Here is a 22,500-nt window from a genome sequence, read left to right as displayed (position 1 = left end):
GGTTATGTCCTCATAAGTCACCCTCTCCTTGTAATACCTGTGTCATACCCATGTCATTATACAGAGTTGTGTCCTGATATGATACACACACACACACACACACACTCACATATTTTTAGGAATCTGGGATACTTTTTTCAGGATTCTTTGATGAATCAAAAGTTAAAAAGGACAGCATTTATTCAAATAAAAGTATTTTCTAACAATATACACTACCATTCAAAAGTTTTTTTCTCTTTTCCACAAAAATATTATTTGATTCAGTAGCATTAGTTTTGATTTATAAGCTGTTGAGTGTTTGATCATGTTAGATCACACATGCAGAAACAGCAGATCATAAACTAAGCTGATCTTTGAGTTGATGATCAAAATAACCTCAGGTGACCCCTTGTGTGACGGTGTACGGTCCTGAGGTGGAGGACTGATGCCTTGTCATGGAGGCGCTCTATTCAGATGCTTGTATTCAACAGATGCCCTTTTCTGAGGTCTGAACCTTGCAATAGTCTATATTTTTAGAATACAACAGGATCACAGATCATTATGATCCGTCCAGTGACAGACACATTCACTATCACTGAGCTGAAGCAGAGCCAGAGTATTCCTGGAGTGAGGTCCTGACCCATCTTACCCTCCACCGACTCCATGATCCAGTTAACCAGCGCTCACTGAATCCTGTTAGAGGAAGTCTGACCCAGTACTGCAGTACACACACACTCATCTACTGATCAGTTTAGCAGAAGCAGCGTCTCCATGTACTTACACTGACTGTTTAACAGCTTAGAGCTGACATGAATGCATTTACACTGCAGCTGCAATATCATATATAAGTTTAGAAGTAACACATAAAAATATGAAATGCTTTAAATATTAAACTAAAAGCACCAGTAGGTGGTCTTAATGAGTGAGTCATTCAACTGATTCAAATGATTCATTCCAAAGCATTGATTCACCCAGTAATGACAACCGTGTCACTGCTCACACAGTGGAAATGATTTTCTGAGCAAAAACAGAACATTGTGTTAAAAATGCAAGATACCCAATATAACGTTCTTGTTTATTGAAGTTACATTTGAATATTGTGCTGATAATCATAATCATATGATATAAACATACTCTTAAAGTCAAACTCACACAGAGGCATGTTTCTGCTCATTCTTACACGCTGATCAAAGTTAGGCTTTTTTTTATTTTTGCAGCCTCCCCATCATTAAAATGGCAGCTAGAGTATAATCATAGACAGCTTTATCGTCTCTGGGTTTGGTGGATGTGTGATGTGTGGTGAGGTGTGTATGACAGATGTTTTGAGATCGTTGTAGCGGGTGTCTGTCCCAGAAGTCTGTGCTGTCACATGACCGCTGGTGTGTTGTGTTCCTGCAGCTCTGCGGTTCACACCGGTCAGTACAGCGATCCTCTCAGGGCCGTGGACATCGACACACACGCTCACACACACACACACACACACACACGCTCACACACACACACTCTCACACACACACACGCTCACACACACACACGCTCACACACACACACACACACACACTCACACATGTTTGTTTTTGTGTAAAGTGTGTTCATCTCATAGGTGTAATGGTTTTTATACTGTACAAACTGTATATTCTATCGCCCTTCACCAACCCTACACCTAACCCTAACCCTCACAGGAAACTGTCACATGACCGCTGGTGTGTTGTGTTCCTGCAGCTCTGCGGTTCACACCGGTCAGTACAGCGCTCCTCTCCGGGCCGTGGACATCGACTGTGACGCTGATAAAGAGAACATCCCCAACGAGTCTGACTATCAGGACCTGCCCTGCGTGTATAAAGATGAAGAGCAGGAGGAGGACGAGGAGGATGAAGATGATTCGCTCTTTACAAGTCAGTCTTGAAACCGATTGTGTTTGCTGGTTAATAACAGGTTACGGCAGATTCATTGAGTCGTCCTTTTGTAATGGGGCAGTCAGGGCTCATTGTGTGTGTGTGTGTGTGTGTGTGTGTGTGTTCAGACGCTCTGGTGCTGAAGATCTTGAGGAAGGACTCTCTGGCGGTGAAGCTGAGTAACCGGCCGTCTCCGAGAGAACTACAGGAGAAGAACATCTTACCTGTCCAGACGGACGAGGAGCGACTGCAGTCCAGACAGCTGATCGGCAAAAAACTCACAGGGTACACACACACAAACAGAGACACACACACACCTGAGCGTGAGAGGAATCAAATGAATGCAGATTCTCAGATTTTGAGTTTTTGTTCTGTTTTTCTTTCCTATCATGTCTTCTTTCAGATTAGTGGAAAGAAAAAATCAAAAAAACATTTAAGGGTTTATTTTACTGCGCTTTAACAATTATATAATTCATACTTTTTCTCTTATGCATGTCAAATTTTATGGTTTAACTTCTGTAGGTATTCTGAAGGTTTCTTCATGTTTCATTCACACCCATTTATACCACATTTTACTCCTAAAAACATGGTGAAAATGTGATTTAATTAGAATATCATCAAAAAGTTGATTTCACTACTTCCATTAAAAAAGTGAAACTTGTATATTATATTCATTCATTACACACAGACTGATATATTTCAAATGTTTATTTCTTTTAATTTTGATGATTATAACTGACAACTAAGGAAAATCCCAAATTCAGTATCTCAGAAAATCTGAATATTGTGAAAAGGTTCAATATTGAAGACATCTGGTGCCACACTCTAATCAGATAATTAACTCAAAACACCTGCAAAGCCTTTAAATGGTCTCTCAGTCTAGTTCTGTAGGACACACAATCATGGGGAAGACTGCTGACCTGACAGTTGTCCAAAAGACGACCTTTGGCACCTTGCACAAGGAGGGCAAGACACAAAAGGTCATTGCTAAAGAGGCTGGCTGTTCACAGAGATCTGTGTCCAAGCACATTAATAGAGAGGAGAAGGGAAGGAAAAGATGTGGTAGAAAAAGTGTACAAGCAATAGGGATAACAGCACCCTGGAGAGGACTGTGAAACAAAACCCATTCAAAAATGTGGGGGAGATTCACAAAGAGTGGACTGCAGCTGGAGTCAGTGCTTCAAGAACCACTACACACAGACGTATGCAAGACATGGGTTTCAGCTTCACATTCCTTGTGTCAAGACACTCTTGAACAACAGACAGCGTCAGAAGCGTCTCGCTTCATACAGGACTGGACTGCTGCTGAGTGGACCACAGTTATGTTCTCTGATGAAAGTAAATCAGGGTCCCAGAGTCTGGAGGAAGAGAGGAGAGGCACACAATCCACGTTGCTTGAGGTCCAGTGTAAAGTTTCCACAGTCAGTGATGGTTTGGGGTCCATGTCATCTGCTGGTGTTGGTCCACTGTGTTTTCTGAGGTCAAAGGTCAACACAGACGTATACCAGGAAGTTTTACCAGGCACTGGAGTGAAGGACATCTGGGAAGATCGCGTCCTGGGTGCACCGGGCCTGTGCAGAGAAACACACAGAGTAGACGTAGTGGGACTGTTAGCAGTACGCTGTATACTTACCCCGGACTTGTGAGCATCAGCCCGAGAGGTTTCCAGCGCGGATCTCCGCTCTGATCTGGGCCTGCCTCACCTCCAGGTCGAGAATCTGCTTCTCCACTGCCTCCAGCTGGAGCTGCATTCGGTGTCCTCACCTGTAGTCAAAGGTAGACATTCATCCGCCATTAAAGCAAGTAACAGTGAGTAAAGCAATGGTAATGTGTGTGAACTCATTAATTGATTGGTTGAATACTTTATTGAACAACAACAATCAACACGAAGTGTTCAAGAGGATAAAAACACAAAAAGCCCATAGGGTTGTTTCAGTTGTTTCCCTTAAGATGGAAGATGAGTAACAGTACATTTACTAACAACATTGAGGACAATGAAGAAAGGGGGCATAAAAAATACAAATAAATAAACAAAAAAAAACACAATTAAAAAAAAAAAAAACAAGGACTAAATTCCCAAAAGACAAGCAGACACACAAGCAGACAATACAGTATTCTTACTACTTCAAGGATTTCTATTTCCTTTCTTTTTTTTCTCTCTCTTTTCTCTTTCTTTCTTTTCTTTATAAGTTTAATAACCAATTTTTTTTATTGAAGATTTAAAATGATAATAGGAAGCGCTCAACAGTTTAAGGTTTAAAGGTAATCCATTCCACAAGACAGCTGCAGAGTATAGGAAAGAGTACTTTCCCACACAGCTCTTAAAGCGGCAGGGCCTGTAATCTGTCGAACTCCCCCTGGTGCAGTAATTGTGCGTATCACTAATTTTTGAAAAGTAATCACATAAATATTTGGGTGCCAGATTATTTCTTATTTTATAAACTAAACACAGTTTAAGTTGAGAAACCCTCTCCTCCACTCTGAGCCACCCAAGACTTGAGAAATGGTTCGGGAGAAGATGAGTTCTAGGATGTAATTTAAGGATCACTCTGATTAGTTTATTTTGACAGATCTGTAGCTTGTCTTTAAGACCTTTAGTAGTTCCTGTGTACCAAGATGTACAGGCATAGTCAAGATGACATCGAACAAGCGCATCAGCCAGGATTTTTAACGTTTTACTATCTAAGAGGCTGGATATTCTTGCCAGGAATTTAGTAAGCCTTTGGCTTACCTTTGAGAAGTTAGTTACTGATAGTTTGTTATCTAATATACAGCCCAAGTAAGTAACTGCTTCCTTGACTGTAATTTCAACATTACTTACGACTACCCTAAACCCCATAGCCTTTTTCAGTTTATCTCTGGACCCAAAAAGAATTGATTCTGTTTTGCCAAGGTGGATAGACAACTTGTTGTCTGTTAGCCAAACACTGAGGTTAACAAGTTCTGAACTAAGCAGCCTTTCCACTTCTGATTTGTCTTTATGAGAGACTAGAATAGCTGAGTCATCTGCAAATAAAAACAAATGACAGTTTATAGCTGACGACATATCATTGACATATAATAAAAAAAAGAGAGGACCCAAAATACTCCCTTGGGGGACTCCACAAGTTAATTTAAGTGGTGAGGACAAGCACCCTTCCCCATCTACCACCTGTTCTCTGCCCGCCAGGTAAGACCTTACCCACTGAAGAGATGCAGGAGAAAATCCTAGGGCTTTTAGTTTGTTCAAAAGGACATCATACTGAACCGTATCAAAGGCCTTTTGAAGGTCTATTTACACCATGCCACAATAATTCTTCAGATTTGGGCCCCATTTTAAATAAAGGTATTATTCTAGCCACCTTAAATCTACTGGGTAAATGATTTTTTTCAATAGATAAATTAATAAGATAAGTTATGACAGGAGTGATTATTTCAGCCGCATCCTTAAGAAATCTAGCAGGGGTGTTGTCAAACCCAGTAGCCTTGGAAAGATTTAGGCCTTTGAGTTTTTTTAGTACCAGCTCCTCTGTTACTTGTTTGATATAAAAAGTGTTAGGCTGAACTCCCTTTTCTTCATAAAACTTATGCACCCTCTGTGGATCACTAAAAACAGCCGACGCAGATGGAAGCTTCTGCACCAGATGACTTGCAATTTTTGTGAAGAAACTATTAAAAGTATCTGCCACCACTTTATCATACAATATGGACTCATTAATATCTAGGCCTATTTTACCTTGTTTTTGCTTAGGGTTCTCTATTATCCCCAAAGGCCTAAGAGCTGACCATAATTTCTTGGGATCCTTTTTATGCTCCTCAATTTTAGACATAAATCCTTTTTCGCCTCATCCACCATTCACTGAACCTTATTTCTAAGAACTTTTATATTCTTTAAAAAGAACAAGCAGTTTGGTTCTTTTAAACTCACTTAAGATTATATCCCTCAAGTAAATGGTGTCCAAAATATCATTATTTATCCAAGGCTGTGATCTTTGTTTAATCCTGGTCTCTTTTAATGGGCTCTTCTTTTTAATCTTGCAGTATTTTCAAGAAAATAGACTGAAAACAATCCCATGCTGTATCAGCATCACATATGTTGGTAATTTCCATCCAGTTGATATTATTAAGTATGTCCTAAAAATTATTAACATTATACCCTTTTAAACTTCTGCTCTTCACAGATTTGTGACATTTAATCTGAGCTTTCTTGACTTTCCTGGTACAGTAGGTTAAATAACGGTCACTTATTCCATACACAATGACACCACATTGTAGGATTTTACTTGTGTCAGACACAATAGCCGCATTTCCACTGTGGGGTCAGTGCGAGCCAGGGCTTAAAGCGGGCCGGGCGGGGCTCATAGCCCCGGGCCAGTAGCACCGAGGCCAGAATAGCGCAGGGTTTCCACAGTGGAGCTTGAAGCACCGCTGCACGTCACTAAAACACGCCCTTTACACGCCTCTCAGAACAACGTCATGCAACCTCATTATTTCACCAACAAAGAGAAGTTATCAGAAAACTAAGAAATAAGTCACTGGAACATGCGCGATCACAAAACGAAGATGATAAAAGAGGCCGTTTGTTTGCATGCTTTATTATATATTCACAACCATCGATGTAGAATAAGTGATAGATTGATCATAGGCTATTGATTTAATTTATCAGTACTCAAAATTAATCACACATAAATACACTTATTTCTATTTTATTTGTTTATTTTTAACGCTCATGAAAATAGTCTGCTTATTCAGTCGAGTCTGTTTCTGTTTATTAGCCACAGTAGCCGTCACATTTAGAATGAATGATAATATCTCTATTTTTATAAAAGCTCCCCATCAAAAAACATTATTAGGCTATATTCTTTTATGATAGGCAACGTGAGATAAACTCTCGAGACGAGGCTTGTGACAGATAATATAAGTTACTAAATAAATACACGATTGTGATAGAGAATAAGAAGCTGACGTCTGATTTCTCCAAGCGGTCATATTTTACCATGTTTACTGTGTAACGTTAATGTTTAGCGTGCATAGTCTTTTACATCGCTTATAAATATTTCTGCCTTGTTTAGTGATTATAATCCACATCGGATCAAGTTATTTCAAACACTTGCTGCTAACTAAAAGTGATTTTTGAGCTCAACTTATTTTAAAACGTCTTTAATGCTGGTGTTAAAGCTGTTATCTCTCTGAAATGATCCGCGCTGACGCTCTCCAGACACGGAGAAACTCCGCCTTTGTTCATAACCCCTCCTCTAGCCCCAGCTGGCCCGCTTTGGCCCAAGGTTTTCGTCGGGCCGAAAAAACCTGGCCGTTGGCCCCGAGGAAGCCCCGGCGAGGCACGATCAAGCCCCGGGAGTGACAGTGGAAACGCGACTGGCCCTGGCACGCACTAGCACGCCCGGTCCTAGCTCGATAGTGGAAACACGGCTACTGATGTGGTCAATAGCAGTTTGGCTATGCTCCGTTATTCTGGTTGGAACACTAATTAATTGAGTTAGACCATGCATTTTTAGAAAATCACAAAAGACATTGTATAGTGGACCTTCTGTATTCAAAACATCAATATTATTATCTGTCATTAATATGACTTCCTGGTTTAAAAAATCATGACAGCCTGCACTAACGCATTCCAAGTTTTGGATGAAGTCATTTTGATTTGGAGGTCTATAAACAACACCACACAAAATTGGTTTGCTTTTTGGAAGCAAAATATCAATCCACACAGCTTCAAGGTTAACATTGACCAGGTCCTGTCTTGTATTGAAATCAATATCAGACTACAGCCGCAGACTCGTCCGCCTCGGCATCCGATATCCGCTGGCTCTTAAGGTTACAGCCGTGTTCACACCAGACATCTCCCGCTGCGACTGCTGCAGCGTCCCGTGTCCGTTAGCCACAGCGCTAACCACATTGGACAACACAACATCCAGCAGACCCAAAGACAGCCCGTTCACCAGGTCCACGCTCTCCTCAGCAGCAAGTTACAGGTGGCTGATCGCTTCCTCTATTTGTGCCTTTGTTGGAAGGTTTCCTCTAAGTGCAGTCTTTGGACCAGGGCATTGGTGTATATCACCAGATAGCAAGTAAAGTGAGATCATCAAACCGTTGTTATTTTGGCGTTTACTCACAGCCCAGGTTTTACGCTTTTGACCAGTGCGCGGAGACTTGTTGTTTTTGAACTTATACTGATATGAATTTCAACTCCTTGACATGGGGAGGAAATATTTTTCCTTTTCAGATTAACTTCAATGCTATCAACTGGATTTACACAAAGGCTTGATAATAAACCATACAGTAAGAGAGCTGCAAGCACACCTGTCTCACCTACCGCCATTTTGAACGTTTACACAATGAAAGTCTAGAACACTGATCTCTGACTGAACACTGAATAGAGTATTAGTAATGAAAGCGCGGTTAACAGCAACGACGCTGCTGATGCTAACAGGCTATAAGCTAATAGCGCACCTGGGAGATCAAAATAAAACTAGTGATAACGAGGCGCTCTGATTGTTTTTTTTGTAGAATACGATAGAGGATATATTCACACGCTATAGAAACTGAAATTATGGTGGATAAAATTGATTTTTAAGGTAAAAAATAGTCGATAAAAATAATATAGTGATGCAGTACAAACGGCGTCAAGTCAAGTCACCTTTATTTATATAGCGCTTTAAACAAAACACATTCCGTCAAAGCAACTGAACAACATTCATTTGGAAAACGGTGTCAATAATGCAAAATGATAGTTAAAGGCAGTTCATCATTGAATTCAGTGATGTCATCTCTGTTCAGTTAAATAGTGTCTGTGCATTTATTTGCAATCAAGTCAATGATATCGCTGGAGATGAAGTGACCCCAACTAAGCAAGCCAGAGGCGACAGCGGCAAGGAACCGAAACTCCATCGGTGACAGAATGGAGAAAAAAACCTTGGGAGAAACCAGGCTCAGTTGGGGGTCAGTTCTCCTCTGACCAGACGAAACCAGTAGTTCAATTCCAGACTGCAGCAAAGTCAGATTGTGCAGAAGAATCATCTGTTTCCTGTGGTCTTGTCCTGGTGGTCCTCTGAGACAAGGTCTTTACAGGGGATCTGTATCTGGGGCTCTAGTTGTCCTGGTCTCCGCTGTCTTTCTGGGCAGTAGAGGTCCTTTCTAGGTGCTGATCCACCATCTGGTCTGGATACGTACTGGATCCGGGCGACTGCAGTGACCCTCTGATCTGGATACAGACTGGATCTGGTGGCTACGGTGACCTCGGAATAAGAGAGAAACAGACTAATATTAGCATAGATGCCATTCTTCTAATGATGTAGCAAGTACATAGGGTGTTATGTGAAGTGTTCCTGGTTCCGGTTTACCTACCGTATTTTTCGGACTATAAGTCGCACCTGAGTATAAGTCGCATCAGTCCAAAAATACGTCATGATAAGGAAAAAAACATATATAAGTCACACTGGACTATAAGTCGCATTTATTTAGAACCAAGAGAAAACATTACCGGGTTCATTTCTCTCGGTTCATTTCTCGGTTCATGTCAAATTAATTTTGATAAGTCGCAGGACCAGCCAAACTATGAAAAAAAGTTTGACTTATAGTCCGGAAAATACGGTAATTAATGCAGCCTAAAAATCCTTTAACGGATTTGGATATTAAAAACAGCTGCTGGTGTTGGTCCACTGTTTTTCCTGAGGTCAAAGGTCAACACAGCCGTATACCAGGAACTTTTAGAGCACTTCATGCTTCCTGCTGCTGACCAACTTTATGGAGATGCAGATTTCATTTCCCAACAGGACTCTGCACCTGCACACAGTGCCAAAGCTTCCAGTACCTGGTTTAAGGACCATGGTATCCCTGTTCTTAATTGACCATCAAACTCACCTGACCTTAACCCCATAGACAATCTATGGTGTATTGTGAAGAGGAAGATGTGATATGTCAGACCCAAGAATGCAGAAGAGCTGAAGGCCACTATCAGAGTAACCTGGTCTCTCATAACACCTGAGCAGTGCCACAGACTGATCCACTCCATGCAGCGCCGCATTACTGCAGTCATTCAGGGGAAAGAGACACAACTCAGTATTGAGTGCTGTACATGCGCATACTTTTCATCTTCATACTTTTCACTTGGCCGAGATTTCTAAAAATACTTTCTTTTGTATTTGTATTGTATATACTGAATTTGGGATTTTCCTTAGTTGTCAGTTATAATCATCAAAATTAAAAGAAATAAACATTTGAAATATATCAGTCTGTGTGTAATGAATGAATATAATATACAAGTTTCACTTTTTGAATGGAATTAGTGAAATAAACGTTATGATATTCTAATTATATGTTCAGCACCTGTAGGTGATGAAAGAACGGTTTGTAAATGTTGTGTGTGGAACAGGAGACTGAGTCAGAGACCCACGGCTGAAGAGCTGGAGCAGAGGAACATCCTCAAACGTGAGTCCACAACCCAGACACACACTTACACACCAGTGTTCACTTCCTCACGGATGAAACTGACATGTCTGAAGTGACTCGATTCTGCCTTCAACACTGTATGTGTCTGACGTGAACACAGCACCTCTGACCTCTGACCTCTGACCTGCAGCTCATAATGAGGAGGAGCAGATGGAGGAGAAGAGAGAGATCAGACGCCGGCTCTCACACAAGGTGTGTGTGTGTGTGAGTGTGAGTGTTTGTTGATTCATGCTGAGTGTGTGTGTGTGTGTGTGTGAAAGAGAGAGAGAGAGAGAGAGAGAGAGAGTGTGTGTGTGTTTTATTGATTCATGCTGTGTGTGTGTGTGTGTGTGTGAGAGAGAGAGAGAGAGAGTGTGTGTGTTTGTTGATTCATGCTGTGTGTGTGACAGAGAGAGAGTGTGTGTGTGTTTTATTGATTCATGCTGTGTGTGTGTGTGTGTGTGTGTGTGTGTGTGTGTTCAGCTCAGTCAGAGGCCCACGGTGGAGGATCTGCGTCGAGCTCGGATCCTGACCCGCTTCTGTGATTACGTGGAGGTGTCGGACGCTCAGGACTACGACAGACGAGCAGACAAACCCTGGACGAGACTCACCGCGGCGGATAAGGTGAGTGTGGAGAGGTGATCAGGACACTGCTCCAGAGCTTCAGAGCAACGACATCTCAACCACTGAATAATGATGAACACAGAGCGTTCGGTTTGTGCTGTTATCAGTCGATTTGTGAACAGTGTTTGAAACTTCACTAAGCAGTATTTGTAGCTAACAATAATCAATAACAATAATCACAGTAGACTTTCGTCACTTTTGATAAGAAACTCAACTCACTGTCTTTCTGATCAATGGGAGGCTTGTGACTGTCCTGTAGGCTGCCAAGTTAATAACTGTGTCAACGTCCAGAAAAGGTATGAAAGTCATCATTGGAATACTTCATCTGCCATCAGATAAGCAATCTGGCTTATATGAAGCTAGTGTAACATAACAAATAACATCTGCCATCATTGATTCCAATGGAACGTTATGAAGTGACAGGAAAACTTTTGCACACAAAGAAAACAAAAACAACGACTTTATTCATCAGGTCCTTTGTCAGCTGTCTCCTCTGTGTCTCTCCACATCACAGTATGCTCTTCTGTGTCAGCCGTGCCACAAGGATGCGCTGTTTTCTTTAGAAACATGTAGAAATGTAAGCCGTGTTTCCACCGCAGGAACTTTACCCAGGAACTAGGGACTTTGGCCTGGTACTTGGTGTGTTTCCACCGCAGGAACCAGGAACTAAATAAAGTTCCGGGGAAAAAAATGCCCCTCAGAAAGTCCCTGCTGGCGAGGTGGTGCTTTTTCAAAGTTCCGGAACTTTCGGGGGAATCAGTGATCATCTATCCGCCGAGAGCAGCCTCACCTCGGATAGATCTTCTGATATGTGCCGCTGGCTCTGATGTCTCTTTAGTGGTTAAACATAAAATATAATTCAGCTGCGGGGTAAATCTAACAGGTTTTCTTTGGTCTGTATTCAATTTATCTATATGTTAAAATGAAAATAAAAAAGGCAAATCTATATAATATTTGTTTCATTGTAATGGCTGTATATACACATTTCCCTGAACTAAGTACATTTCTGCAGCTGTTATTATGTTTAAATGAAAACGAAAGGAGGCAGTGGTATTTGATATCCTATTTAGTTTTATTGTAAATATACAGAGAGGATAATTACAGTAGCCGAGGTGAGCTGACTGAAGTTATCAAGTACACTGCTGTTTGCAGATTTACCGGATTCACGTCGTCGCAGACATCACACTCCCGAGACGAATGCACAAAGTCTGAACTAACTACCGAGGATGCACGTCCAAAATCAACGTACTTTTTTTTTTTTTTTTTTTTTTTTTTTAAATCAGCGGTACTTTGTATAGGGCTTGGGCGGCGCGTTGCATTCTGGGATGTGGCGGTCCTGCTGGCAGCCTTGCGAATGTAAACATACAGCAATTCGAACGAGAAGAAGCAGAGTTGGGAGAAAGAGAAAAGATGGTAAAATCGCGAAAAGGTTGTGGGATTTAAAGGGATACACAAAATAGGGATGTCAGGGACCGGTATGTGCACAAAATCGGCAACATTAACGGTTTGGATCCGTATGAAATTCCCAACAAATAGTGGAGTACTGACGGAGACTTCCTGCCGCACTTTTGCATCACAGATATCTTCGGCTACCTACACTTCAGAACAGTTCCGAAGCTACACGTCATTGGAGTCTCATGTGCAGTGCACAAATGGATATGTTCAGGAGTTGCAGATCATAAAACCGGCAAACAGTATACGTTACAGTAATCTGGACAAAGGTAAGTTGCGCTACACCTTGCTGCTAGTTTGGTAAACGTTAGTGCTAACAACCATTCACACATGTAATTACTTTTAACAAAAGTGTAGTTAGAAGCTGTCAACCCTCCCGTTTTTATCCGGGATTCTCACGAATTTGAGCTCTTTTCCCGCTAACCCGCTGTCCCGTTTTAGTATTTTCCTGTAAAATATCCCGCTAGCCCTTCGATCGGACCTGTCAGTCTCTGTACTGTTAGGGTTAGGTTAGGGGTTAGGGGTTGTCCTGTTACTACTCCTTGCCCTTCCAGCGAAACATGTGTTTTCAAAGCATCGTTTGCTTACTTGAGAGCAACCTTAAGGCCAATTTACACGTCTGCGTGATGTTGGGCTTTTTAAGATAGCGTGGTTGTTGTGAGAGCACGATTTCACGCCAATCTGTAACTAAAGTCACGTTAGACCTAGCTCCACAAATCGCTTAACGTTAGTAAATGCAGCAGTTTTGTAGTACGAATTTTTGCTGTGAGCAGAGGTATAGCAACAAAAAGATGAATGTTGAAATTTCCCGTATTTTGGATGAGTAACCCGGGAAATTTCCCCTTATTTTCAATGTTCAATGATGACTTAAGATATATAAATTAGTATTCAGATGCTATGGTCTCCGCCGCGCCTCCAAGCAGGGAAGCGGTGTAAAGTTAATCCATTCTCATTTTATTTTCCCCATGGCGATTATGTGTTGCGCTATTACACCCCACAATACAGCAACGGTTTACCATGGTTGAAATAGATTTTTAATTCATCAAATTAAGACACACGGATGAGAGGGAGTACGTCTAAACACTGCGCAGTAGTCCGAGTGGCAGTAAAGGAGGCTGTCAACGTGGTGGCCACGCCAAGTAATGACGTCACGACGCCCAAGCCCTATTGAGAAACGCGCGCAGACCTACGTCACCAGTCTATTTGCCTAATCTTCCCGGTACATTACACCGCGGTGGAAACACAGAAAGCAACAGGTCTGGGGGGGGAGTTCCTGGTACAAATGTTCCGGGTAATTTCGATGGAAATGCAGCAGTAGAAACAGCGCATCCTTGTGGCACGGCTGACACAGAAGAGCATACTGTAATGTGGAGAGACACAGAGGAGACAGCTGACAAAGGAACTGATGAATAAAGTTGTTTTTGTTTTCTTTGTGTGCAAAAAGTTTTCCTGTCGCTTCATAATGTTCCAGTGGAATCACTGATGGCAGATGTTATTTGTTATGTTACACTGTTTTTTACTTGGCAAGGTCCAGGAAAATATGAAAGACATCTTCAGAGTGTGTGTGTGTGTGTGTGTGTGTGTGTGTGTGTCGCTGCAGGCTGCCATCAGGAAAGAGCTGAATGATTTCAAGAGTCATGAGATGGAGGTGCACGAGTCCAGCCGTCATCTGACCAGGTGAAGCAGCTTTTAGCCAGAAAGTGATGTACTTGCAGCTGGGTTACACAATCAGATAATACAAAAATTCTGTATTTGTAGATAATACATTTTAAAATGCTTATAACAAGTTATTTTTATTGATTTCGTGATTAAATAACACTTAATTGTTTTCTTGAAAAATGAAATTCTTCTGCCTATATACATTTGTAATTTATAAGTAATGTAAATAATTTAGATTACATATTTACAGTTCTCTGATGTCTGGTAAATGTCACAATGATATGCAGATAAACGAGGTTGAAACGGGTGTTTCATTTATAGTTAAAATAGTTAATTAGTTATAATTTTTTCATCACAATCGCTGCTTTGGGGAACTCTGCTGTAGTTTAAAGTTTAATACGCTTCGTGATGTTTAAACTCTAAAGCAGTCTGAATACATGAACTAATATCTGACCCTGGAGCACAAAACCAGTCTTTGAGGATCACACATCTTCTGAAAGCTGAATAAATGTATGGTTTGTTTAAATTTTGAGAGAATCATCTTTAAAGTTGTTCAAATGAAGTTCTTAGCAATGCATATCACTGATCAGAAATGAAGTTTGATCTATTTACAGTAGTTTTACTAAACGTGTTCATGAACATGATGTTAATCTGTGAGTGATCTGTGTGTGGCAGGTTCCACCGGCCCTAGAGAACATCCTCAGATCAGCGGGTTCTCCAGCACCAGCGCGTCCCACAGTCGAGGGTCACCTTCAGCGGACTGGATCCTCCACTCCTCCACTCCTCCACTCCTTCACTCCTCCACTCCTCCACTCCTTCACTCCTCCACTCCTCCACTCCTCCGCTCCTCCGCTCCTCCACTCCTCCACTCCTCCTCTCCTCCACTCCTCCACTCCTCCACTCCACTCCTCCACTCCTCCACTCCTCCACTCCACTCCTTCACTCCTCCACTCCTCCCCTCCTCCGCTCCTCCGCTCCTCCACTCCTCCTCTCCTCCTCTCCTCCACTCCTTCACTCCTCCACTCCTCCACTCCTCCACTCCTCCTCTCCTCCACTCCTCCTCTCCTCCTCTCCTCCACTCCTCCTCTCCTCCACTCCTCCTCTCCTCCACTCCTCCACTCCTTCACTCCTCCACTCCTTCACTCCTTCACTCCTCCCCTCCTTCACTCCTCCACTCATCCACTCCTCCACTCCTCCACTCCTCCTCTCCTCCACTCCTTCACTCCTCCACTCCTTCACTCCTCCCCTCCTTCACTCCTCCACTCATCCACTCCTCCACTCCTTCACTCCTTCACTCCTCCACTCCTCCACTCCTCCACTCCTCCACTCCTCCCCTCCTTCACTCCTCCACTCCTTCACTCCTCCACTCCTCCACTCCTTCACTCCTTCACTCCTCCACTCCACTCCTCCACTCCTCCCCTCCTTCACTCCTGGATCAAGTCTTTTATTCTTCAGGGACTGTGTTATTCTCATCGAAGGCTCTGTGTTGGGGTGAATTATGATGGTTTTACGTTCTTTGCAGGCTTGTTTTGGATTCTTCTGATGTCTGTCAGCAAATGTCCTGAAAATCTTTGTTTTTATTCATGTTTTTCCTTTTCTTTTATCTGTAATTTTTGTTTTATACGATTTATTTTAAAGTTAAATACATTTTTACCATCCTCTGGCAGTGTTTATTGGAATCACAGATGTCTTTTCCCGAGCACCCTTCACCATGAGTTCGTCTTTAATAAAGGAGACGAGTGGTTGATTATAACGGACCGGTTGAGACAGACGTGTGATCATCTGTGTTCTTCAGGAGGTTTAACTCCTGCAGCTCAGTGTGGCACAAGCTTTTGTTTTACTCATCCTTTGAGTTTCAGATGTATTGATCTCTCCTGTGAGAGACTTTCTGTGGGAATTATGATCAACTGAAACAGTCCTGAAGGAGGTGAAACCCATCAGAATGAGTTTAAAGAGTCACTCACAGCTCAGGTAGTTTCTCCAGGACAAGGTTATGATCAAACGACATCAGCGGAGGGAAGAATCCAGAACATCTCGCTTCATCTTGAGCAGGACTGCTTCTCGACTGAGACGTGGCTTCAGGAAGTCGTTTGGCACAAGAAGAATCCAGCATCAGCGCCACTGAACTCCACTCGTGTGGAAAACTGAACCTTTCAACGAACTAAACCATCTTTTTAACAATAGTGTGATTTGGAGAACTTTCAGACACAGCATGAGTTTATATGAGTGTGTGACGAACCGTCCTGAAGCATTTAGTGTGTACGAGGGACGCTGTGATTCAGCAATAAAACACACCTGATCTCTGTGTGTGTGTGTGTGTGTGTGTGTGTGTGTCTGTCTGTGTGTGTGTGTGTGTCTCTCTCTGTGTGTGTGTGTGTGTGTGTGTGTGTGTGTGTGTGTGTGTCTGTCTGTCTGTGTGTGTGTGTGTGTGTGTGTGTGTGTGAGAGAGAGAGAGAGAGAGAGATGTGAAACTCCATCAAGAATATTAAAGCTCTGAATGCAAGCTTGCAGTGTCTAGGTGTTTGTCATTTAGAGACGCATGAACATGAAACTGTCACACCGTTGGAAAAGTAAGGGTTTTAATTTGATGTTTTTATTTTTAAATGTATATTTATAGTACATTTAAACACACTATTTTTTGTTGTTGTTAAATGCTCACATTTCTAGTATTTATTTATATTCATGATTATAGTCTTATATAGATTTATATTTATTATATATAGTGTAAATATATATTTACACATTTATCCATTTTATAACATATGCATTAATAGTCCACATATACACCTCTCAAAAAGATACTGCATGATATATGTATGTGTGTGTGTATATAGATAGATAGATAGATAGAGAGATATAAATGTGTATTTTTTAAATATTTTATTAATATTTATTGATCTATTTTGTTAAATGCCTTGATTTGTGTTTGTTCTGCTTGTTTGGATGAAGACCTCGCTCTGTTTAACTCTGTCAGAGCTGTGAGGAATCAGATCAGGTCGATCTCACACTCGGAGATGAAGGTGACGGTTCTGAGCTCGGTGACCAGCTCTGCTTGCACAGGTGTCTGGATCTGACGAGAAGTGAGGTATCTGACCTCCTGGGCCTGGTCTTCAGGGACGCGCCGGGACTGGGCTGGTTTTAGGCAGCTCTTCTTGGGCGTGGGACGCCCCAGGACTCTCTCCTTCAGCCAGATCCCACAGCTCGTGAAGGGAGAGTTCCCAGGCTTGATCAGAGCCGTTTCCCTCAGCAGATCTGCTTCTCTTAAGGTCTGCTGGAGGATCTCCTGGAGGTTTCTCTCCACTGTAGGGGTGTAATGTCTCTGGATCATGGGTGTGTCGGGCCACGCCACCCTCCCGGCCTCCGGACCCCTGACGGGATCCACCAGGAACGTCCCCGTCTCAGCCAGATGCTCCCACTTGGTCTGGGTGAGCTTCAGGAGGGTCTTCAGGATGCCGCTGGAGGCGGTGGTGGGCATGTGTCTCAGACGGGACAGCATCCCTGTGTCAGGAGCTCCAGGTGTGCTCCACCTGCTCCTCACCTCATCTCTCCAGGGCGAGGGGAGCGGCCTCGACTGGCTCCGGAGGCTGCAGTAAGGCTCTTCTTTATAGTCAAAGTTGGTTTTGGTGAGCTTCATGCAGCTCTTGGGCCGTCCAGGGGGGGGTTTGGCTTCTGTGGGTAATCTGTGGCACAGGTCTGCCCACTTCACCTGCTTAGGTCCCGGCTTCTCTCTCGGAGGATTTCGTACCAGGTGAACAAGCTCCTGTCTCCAGGACAGAATGGACTCAGAAGTGCTCTGAGTGCTGCACTCCTCCATCACTGTCTCTGAATGGCTGTTAATGGGGATATCAGAATCAGAATGATTACAGACTCGCCGCGACGGCCTTTTATAGGCTGCGCTAGTGACGTCATCGGGCTTGCGGGGGTGGCCCTGTGACGTCACAACGGCCGCGTTCTAAATCAGAATGCGAGTGCACTGAAGTGAACACACCAGCAGCAGAAGCTCGTGCTTCACATCGAGGGGTAGACATGAAGTACATTTTCCACATGATATTTCAGTTCTACAACATACAAATGCAATTTTTCCCATTAATTGTTGTCTTCGTAAAATCGCACTTGTTTTGCACACAGTATAGAGTTTTATAAGCAGTGGATCATCATGCATAGGCTACATCTATCTGGCACCAAATAGTTTAAAACCTTGTTTTAACTATGATATGCTTTCTTGAAACAGTTTTGTGTTTTTCTTGAAACAGTTTTGTTTTGGGCTGGGCTAGCATGTTGCTTTTTTAACAACAAAAATAAAAAACTAGACAAAATCAGAAGTGAAATTTTTGGGAACCGTAAAGGAAGGGTCTCTGTTTCTGCTCTTCCTGATTTCTCTCAGCAAGGGCACAGGAGAGAGTCGGTCAACACTGAGAAACTGAGAAATAACTCCGTTTACTGTAACTCTGGTTAAAAAGTTAATGTGTCAACACTATCTTTAGTCTTACAGACAGTGTGAGAGTGGAAAAACTTTTTCACCTGTTAGTTACCTTCCTGACACATAGCTAACAATGAACAGATTTCGTTCAATTCAGAAAACTATTTTTGCAAAGTTAAATAAATGAGCAAAAAATCTCAGTTAGTCTGAAGTAAATAATAACGACGTTAACTGTAACTTCCCCAAACCTGTCTAGAAGTACAGGACTGAGTCACGAGTCTGTTTATGACTTCGGGTCATTTGTATTTTACTGTATTTATTAATCGTTTTTAAGAAGGTAAAAACAGGTCTTGGCACGCACTGGAATTCTGCCAGAGCAAAGCTTTCGGCAGGTGTTTCGAGAAGTGGGCGTGTTTTGTGGCGTTTTGGGGCTTTCCTGTTTTGTGAAGGTTTATGAAAGACAGGAACACTCAAACTTCCCAGATTCAGCTGCCACGATGCCAGACGAGCCGAGGACTGATGGTAGGTGACTCTGTTCAATGATGCAGCTTTTCTGAAGTCAAGTGATTTTACTATCATTACATACTTCAGCAGCCAGAGGTTGTCATGGCAGCAGATGCATATTCTCTGCGCCTGGTGTAGCCTATTTTTACCGCGCTAAACTAACACTCAGTCATTTTATCTCAAAGTAGCTCAAATGAATGAAGGCGTGAAAAGCGCTCGTGAAGCACAACAGGCAAGCAGTATATCATTATCACAAAATATAGAACTTTATGACACGCATGAGATTATTTTTTAATACATTTATTTTCAAAATAAAAATTTTAAACGTTCTTAAATAGCTAAACTACATTAGTATTCAATTAAGAGTTTAAAATAGTTTATTTAAAAAATAAATAAAAGATAAGCCAATATGTTTAGTATTTAGTAAATCTTTCAGTTTCACTTTGAGGACATTCTAATTTTTTATTGTGATTTTTTTCAACACTGTTCACTAAATTCTAAACAATCGTTTATTAAAAAGTAAAGAATTAAAAAAACGGCGTTATGATAGGAATTTAAACGTGAATCAAGTGAGCATTTAAAGGGATTCTTCACCCAAAAAGGAAAATTATGTCATTAATAACTCACCCTCATGTCGTTCCAAACCTGTAAGACCTCCGTTTATCTTCGGAACACAGTTTAAGATATTTTAGATTTAGACCGAGAGCTCTCAGTCCCTCCATTGAAGCTGTGTGTATGGTCTACTGTCCATGTCCAGAAAGGTAAGAAAAACCATCAAAGTAGTCCATGTGACATCAGAGGGTGTCTGATGAAGCATTGAAAATACATTTTGGTCCAAAAATAGCAAAAATTACGACTTTATTCATCATTGTCTTCTCTTCCGTGTCTGTGTGAGAGAGTTCACTGCAGTGTAGTGATATCCGGTTCACGAACGAATCACTTGATGTAACCGGATCTTCACTCGTGAACGAGTCAGTCTATTGTTCGTTATCTGGCTCGGTGTTCATCTTCAGTTCTCTCTTCACAGCAGTTCAGTCAGTGTACTGTATGAGTAAATAGAATTACTCTGGGATATTGGTTTGTTTGAACTCAGAGGGAGTGTCAGACACATTAAAAAAGTTAACAGTTTAAGTCATTTGTGGATTAATGCGTATTGGAGACACGAACCATTTCAAAGGATTCAGTTCAATTTGGTGAACTGGTCCAAGAAGATCCGGTTACATTGAGTGTTTCGTTTACAACCGTTTAAAACATTTTTTTTTTTGTTGTTGTTGCTATTTTTGGACCAAAATGTATTTTCGATGCTTCAAAAAATTCTAGCGGACCCTCTGATGTCACATGGACTACTACGATGATGTTTTTCATACCTTTCTGGACATGGACAGTATACCGTACACACACTTTTAATGGAGGGACAGAAAGCTCTCGGATTAAATCTAAAATATCTTAAACTGTGTTCAGAAGATGAACGGAGGTCTTACAGGTTTGGAACGAAATGAGGGTGAGTCATTAATGACATAATTTTCCTTTTTGGGTGAACTATCCCTTTAAAGATCTTTCTCAGTTTATAACACGCTGACCAGTAGATGTCAGGAAAACACAAACCAAAACTCAGTTCCTACTTGTGTCTTTAATTTATTTTCTATCATACTCTATCATATCATCATATTTATCGTCTATCACACTCACACTAACTTATTTACACATTCACTCACTCACACTCACCCACTCACTCAATCACACTCACTCATTCACTCACTCACTCACTCACTCTCTTATCCACTCACAATTATTCACCCACTCACACTCACTTAATCACACTCACTAATTCATTCACTCACACTCACTCATTCATTCACTCACACTCGCACTTACTAACTCAATCACACTCACTCATTTAATGACTCACTCTCTTATTGACACTCTCACTCTCTTATTCACTCACTCACACTCATTCACTTACCCTAACACACTCAATCACACTCATTCATTCACTTACTCAATCACACTCACTTTTTTACTCATTCAATCACTCATTGACTCACTCAGTCTCATTCACTCATTTACTCATTGACTCACACTCACCCCCTCACTCACACTCACTCATTTACTCACTCATTCACCCATTCGCTCACACTCACTCATTCACCCACTCGCTCACACTCACTCATTCACTCACTCACTCATTCACTCACACTCACTCATTCACCCACTCGCTCACACTCACTCATCCACACACTCACTCACTCATTCACACTCACACTCACTCACTCACTCATTCAGTCACTCACTCCCACACTCACTCACACTCACTCATTTACTCACACTCACCCACTCGCTCACACTCACTCACTCACTCATTCACTCACTCACACTCACTCACACTCATTCACTCACTCATTCACTCACTCACGCACATTCACTCATTCACTCACTCATTCATTCATTCACACTCACTCACTCATTCACTCACACTCACTCATTCACTCACACTCACTCACACTCATTCACTCATTCACTCACTCATTCACTCACTCACACTCACTCACTCACACTCACCCACTCGCTCACACTCATTCACTCACACTCACTCATTCACTCACTCACACTCATCCATTCTCTCACTCACTCACTCACTCACTCACTCACTCACTCACTCACTTAAGCTCACTCACACTCATTCATTCACTCACTAACACTTACTCACTCACTCACTCACTCATTCACTCACACTCACTCATTCACTCACACTCATCCATTCTCTCACTCACTCAAACTCACTCACTCACACTCACCCACTCGCTCACACTCATTCATTCACTCACTCACTTACACTCACTCACTCACTCACTCACTCACTCACTCACTCACACTCATCCATTCTCTCACTCACTCACTCACTCACTCAAACTCACTCACACTCATTCATTCATTCAATCACTCATTTACACTCACTCACTCACTCAAACTCACTCATTTACATACTCAAGATTAAAGAAAACGTGAGGACGTTTCCCTTATCTGTGTATAATAAGGGCATGTTGTTAAAAAGTGCAGTTCTGTTTCCATTTCATGTTGTGTGTAGTGTGGACACAATTGGTCTTCTTCTGGCAGCCAGGTCTGTCTCTATAGTGAGGTTCTGGTCACTGAGTCTGGACATGGTCAGGACTTTTCTTAGTTTAGGGTCTGCCAATGTATATTCTCTGTTTAGAGACAGATAGCATTCTAATTTACTTTGCTGAGCTGTTGCTTCTGTCCAATGTTTCAGATATTTCTCTTTCTGTGTTTTCATGATGTGATTTATTCTAGATGTGGTTTTGGATTGTGAAGTCAGTTCTGAGAGCAGCTGGCTCCCATTTGTCCCATTTGGTGAAGTCTTGGTTTGTGAGTGGACCCCGGCCCAGACATCACATCCATAGAGTGAGATTTTTCTTGATTGCATAAAAAGCTCTTTGTGCCTTGTTTATCAGGTCGTTCACAGCCTCATTAAAGTTTCCTGTGTTACTGATGTTTATTACGAGGTATGTGTACTTTTTAGTGTGT

At 41.9% G+C, this 22,500-nt stretch overlaps 2 protein-coding genes across 4 annotated transcripts in view; both read left to right on the top strand.

Moving 5' to 3' along the window:
* The window catches only part of LOC113046162 (phosphatase and actin regulator 1), a 30,916-nt gene extending 16,123 nt beyond the window's left edge, over positions 1–14,793 (top strand). For all 3 annotated transcript variants that reach the window (XM_026207082.1, XM_026207081.1, XM_026207080.1), the window contains 7 exons: positions 1,702–1,874; positions 2,003–2,159; positions 10,243–10,298; positions 10,450–10,511; positions 10,782–10,922; positions 13,975–14,051; positions 14,709–14,793. In XM_026207082.1, coding sequence (XP_026062867.1) covers positions 1,702–1,874; positions 2,003–2,159; positions 10,243–10,298; positions 10,450–10,511; positions 10,782–10,922; positions 13,975–14,051; positions 14,709–14,724 — 682 coding nt within the window. In that variant the 3' untranslated portion in view covers positions 14,725–14,793. The remainder of the gene's footprint in view (positions 1–1,701; positions 1,875–2,002; positions 2,160–10,242; positions 10,299–10,449; positions 10,512–10,781; positions 10,923–13,974; positions 14,052–14,708) is intronic.
* A 4,157-nt stretch (positions 14,794–18,950) lies between these two features.
* Positions 18,951–22,500, top strand: part of LOC113046484 (C-C chemokine receptor type 5-like) — an 8,058-nt gene continuing 4,508 nt past the window's right edge. Inside the window, exons 1-3 of the mRNA XM_026207326.1 lie at positions 18,951–18,975; positions 22,267–22,337; positions 22,428–22,478. Coding sequence (XP_026063111.1) covers positions 18,951–18,975; positions 22,267–22,337; positions 22,428–22,478 — 147 coding nt within the window. The remainder of the gene's footprint in view (positions 18,976–22,266; positions 22,338–22,427; positions 22,479–22,500) is intronic.

The sequence above is a fragment of the Carassius auratus genome, chromosome 27, assembly GCF_003368295.1.
Source record: "Carassius auratus strain Wakin chromosome 27, ASM336829v1, whole genome shotgun sequence".
Lineage (NCBI taxonomy): Eukaryota > Metazoa > Chordata > Actinopteri > Cypriniformes > Cyprinidae > Carassius > Carassius auratus.
Note: the sequence above shows the minus strand (reverse complement) of the source record. Positions and strands in the feature narration are given on the sequence as shown.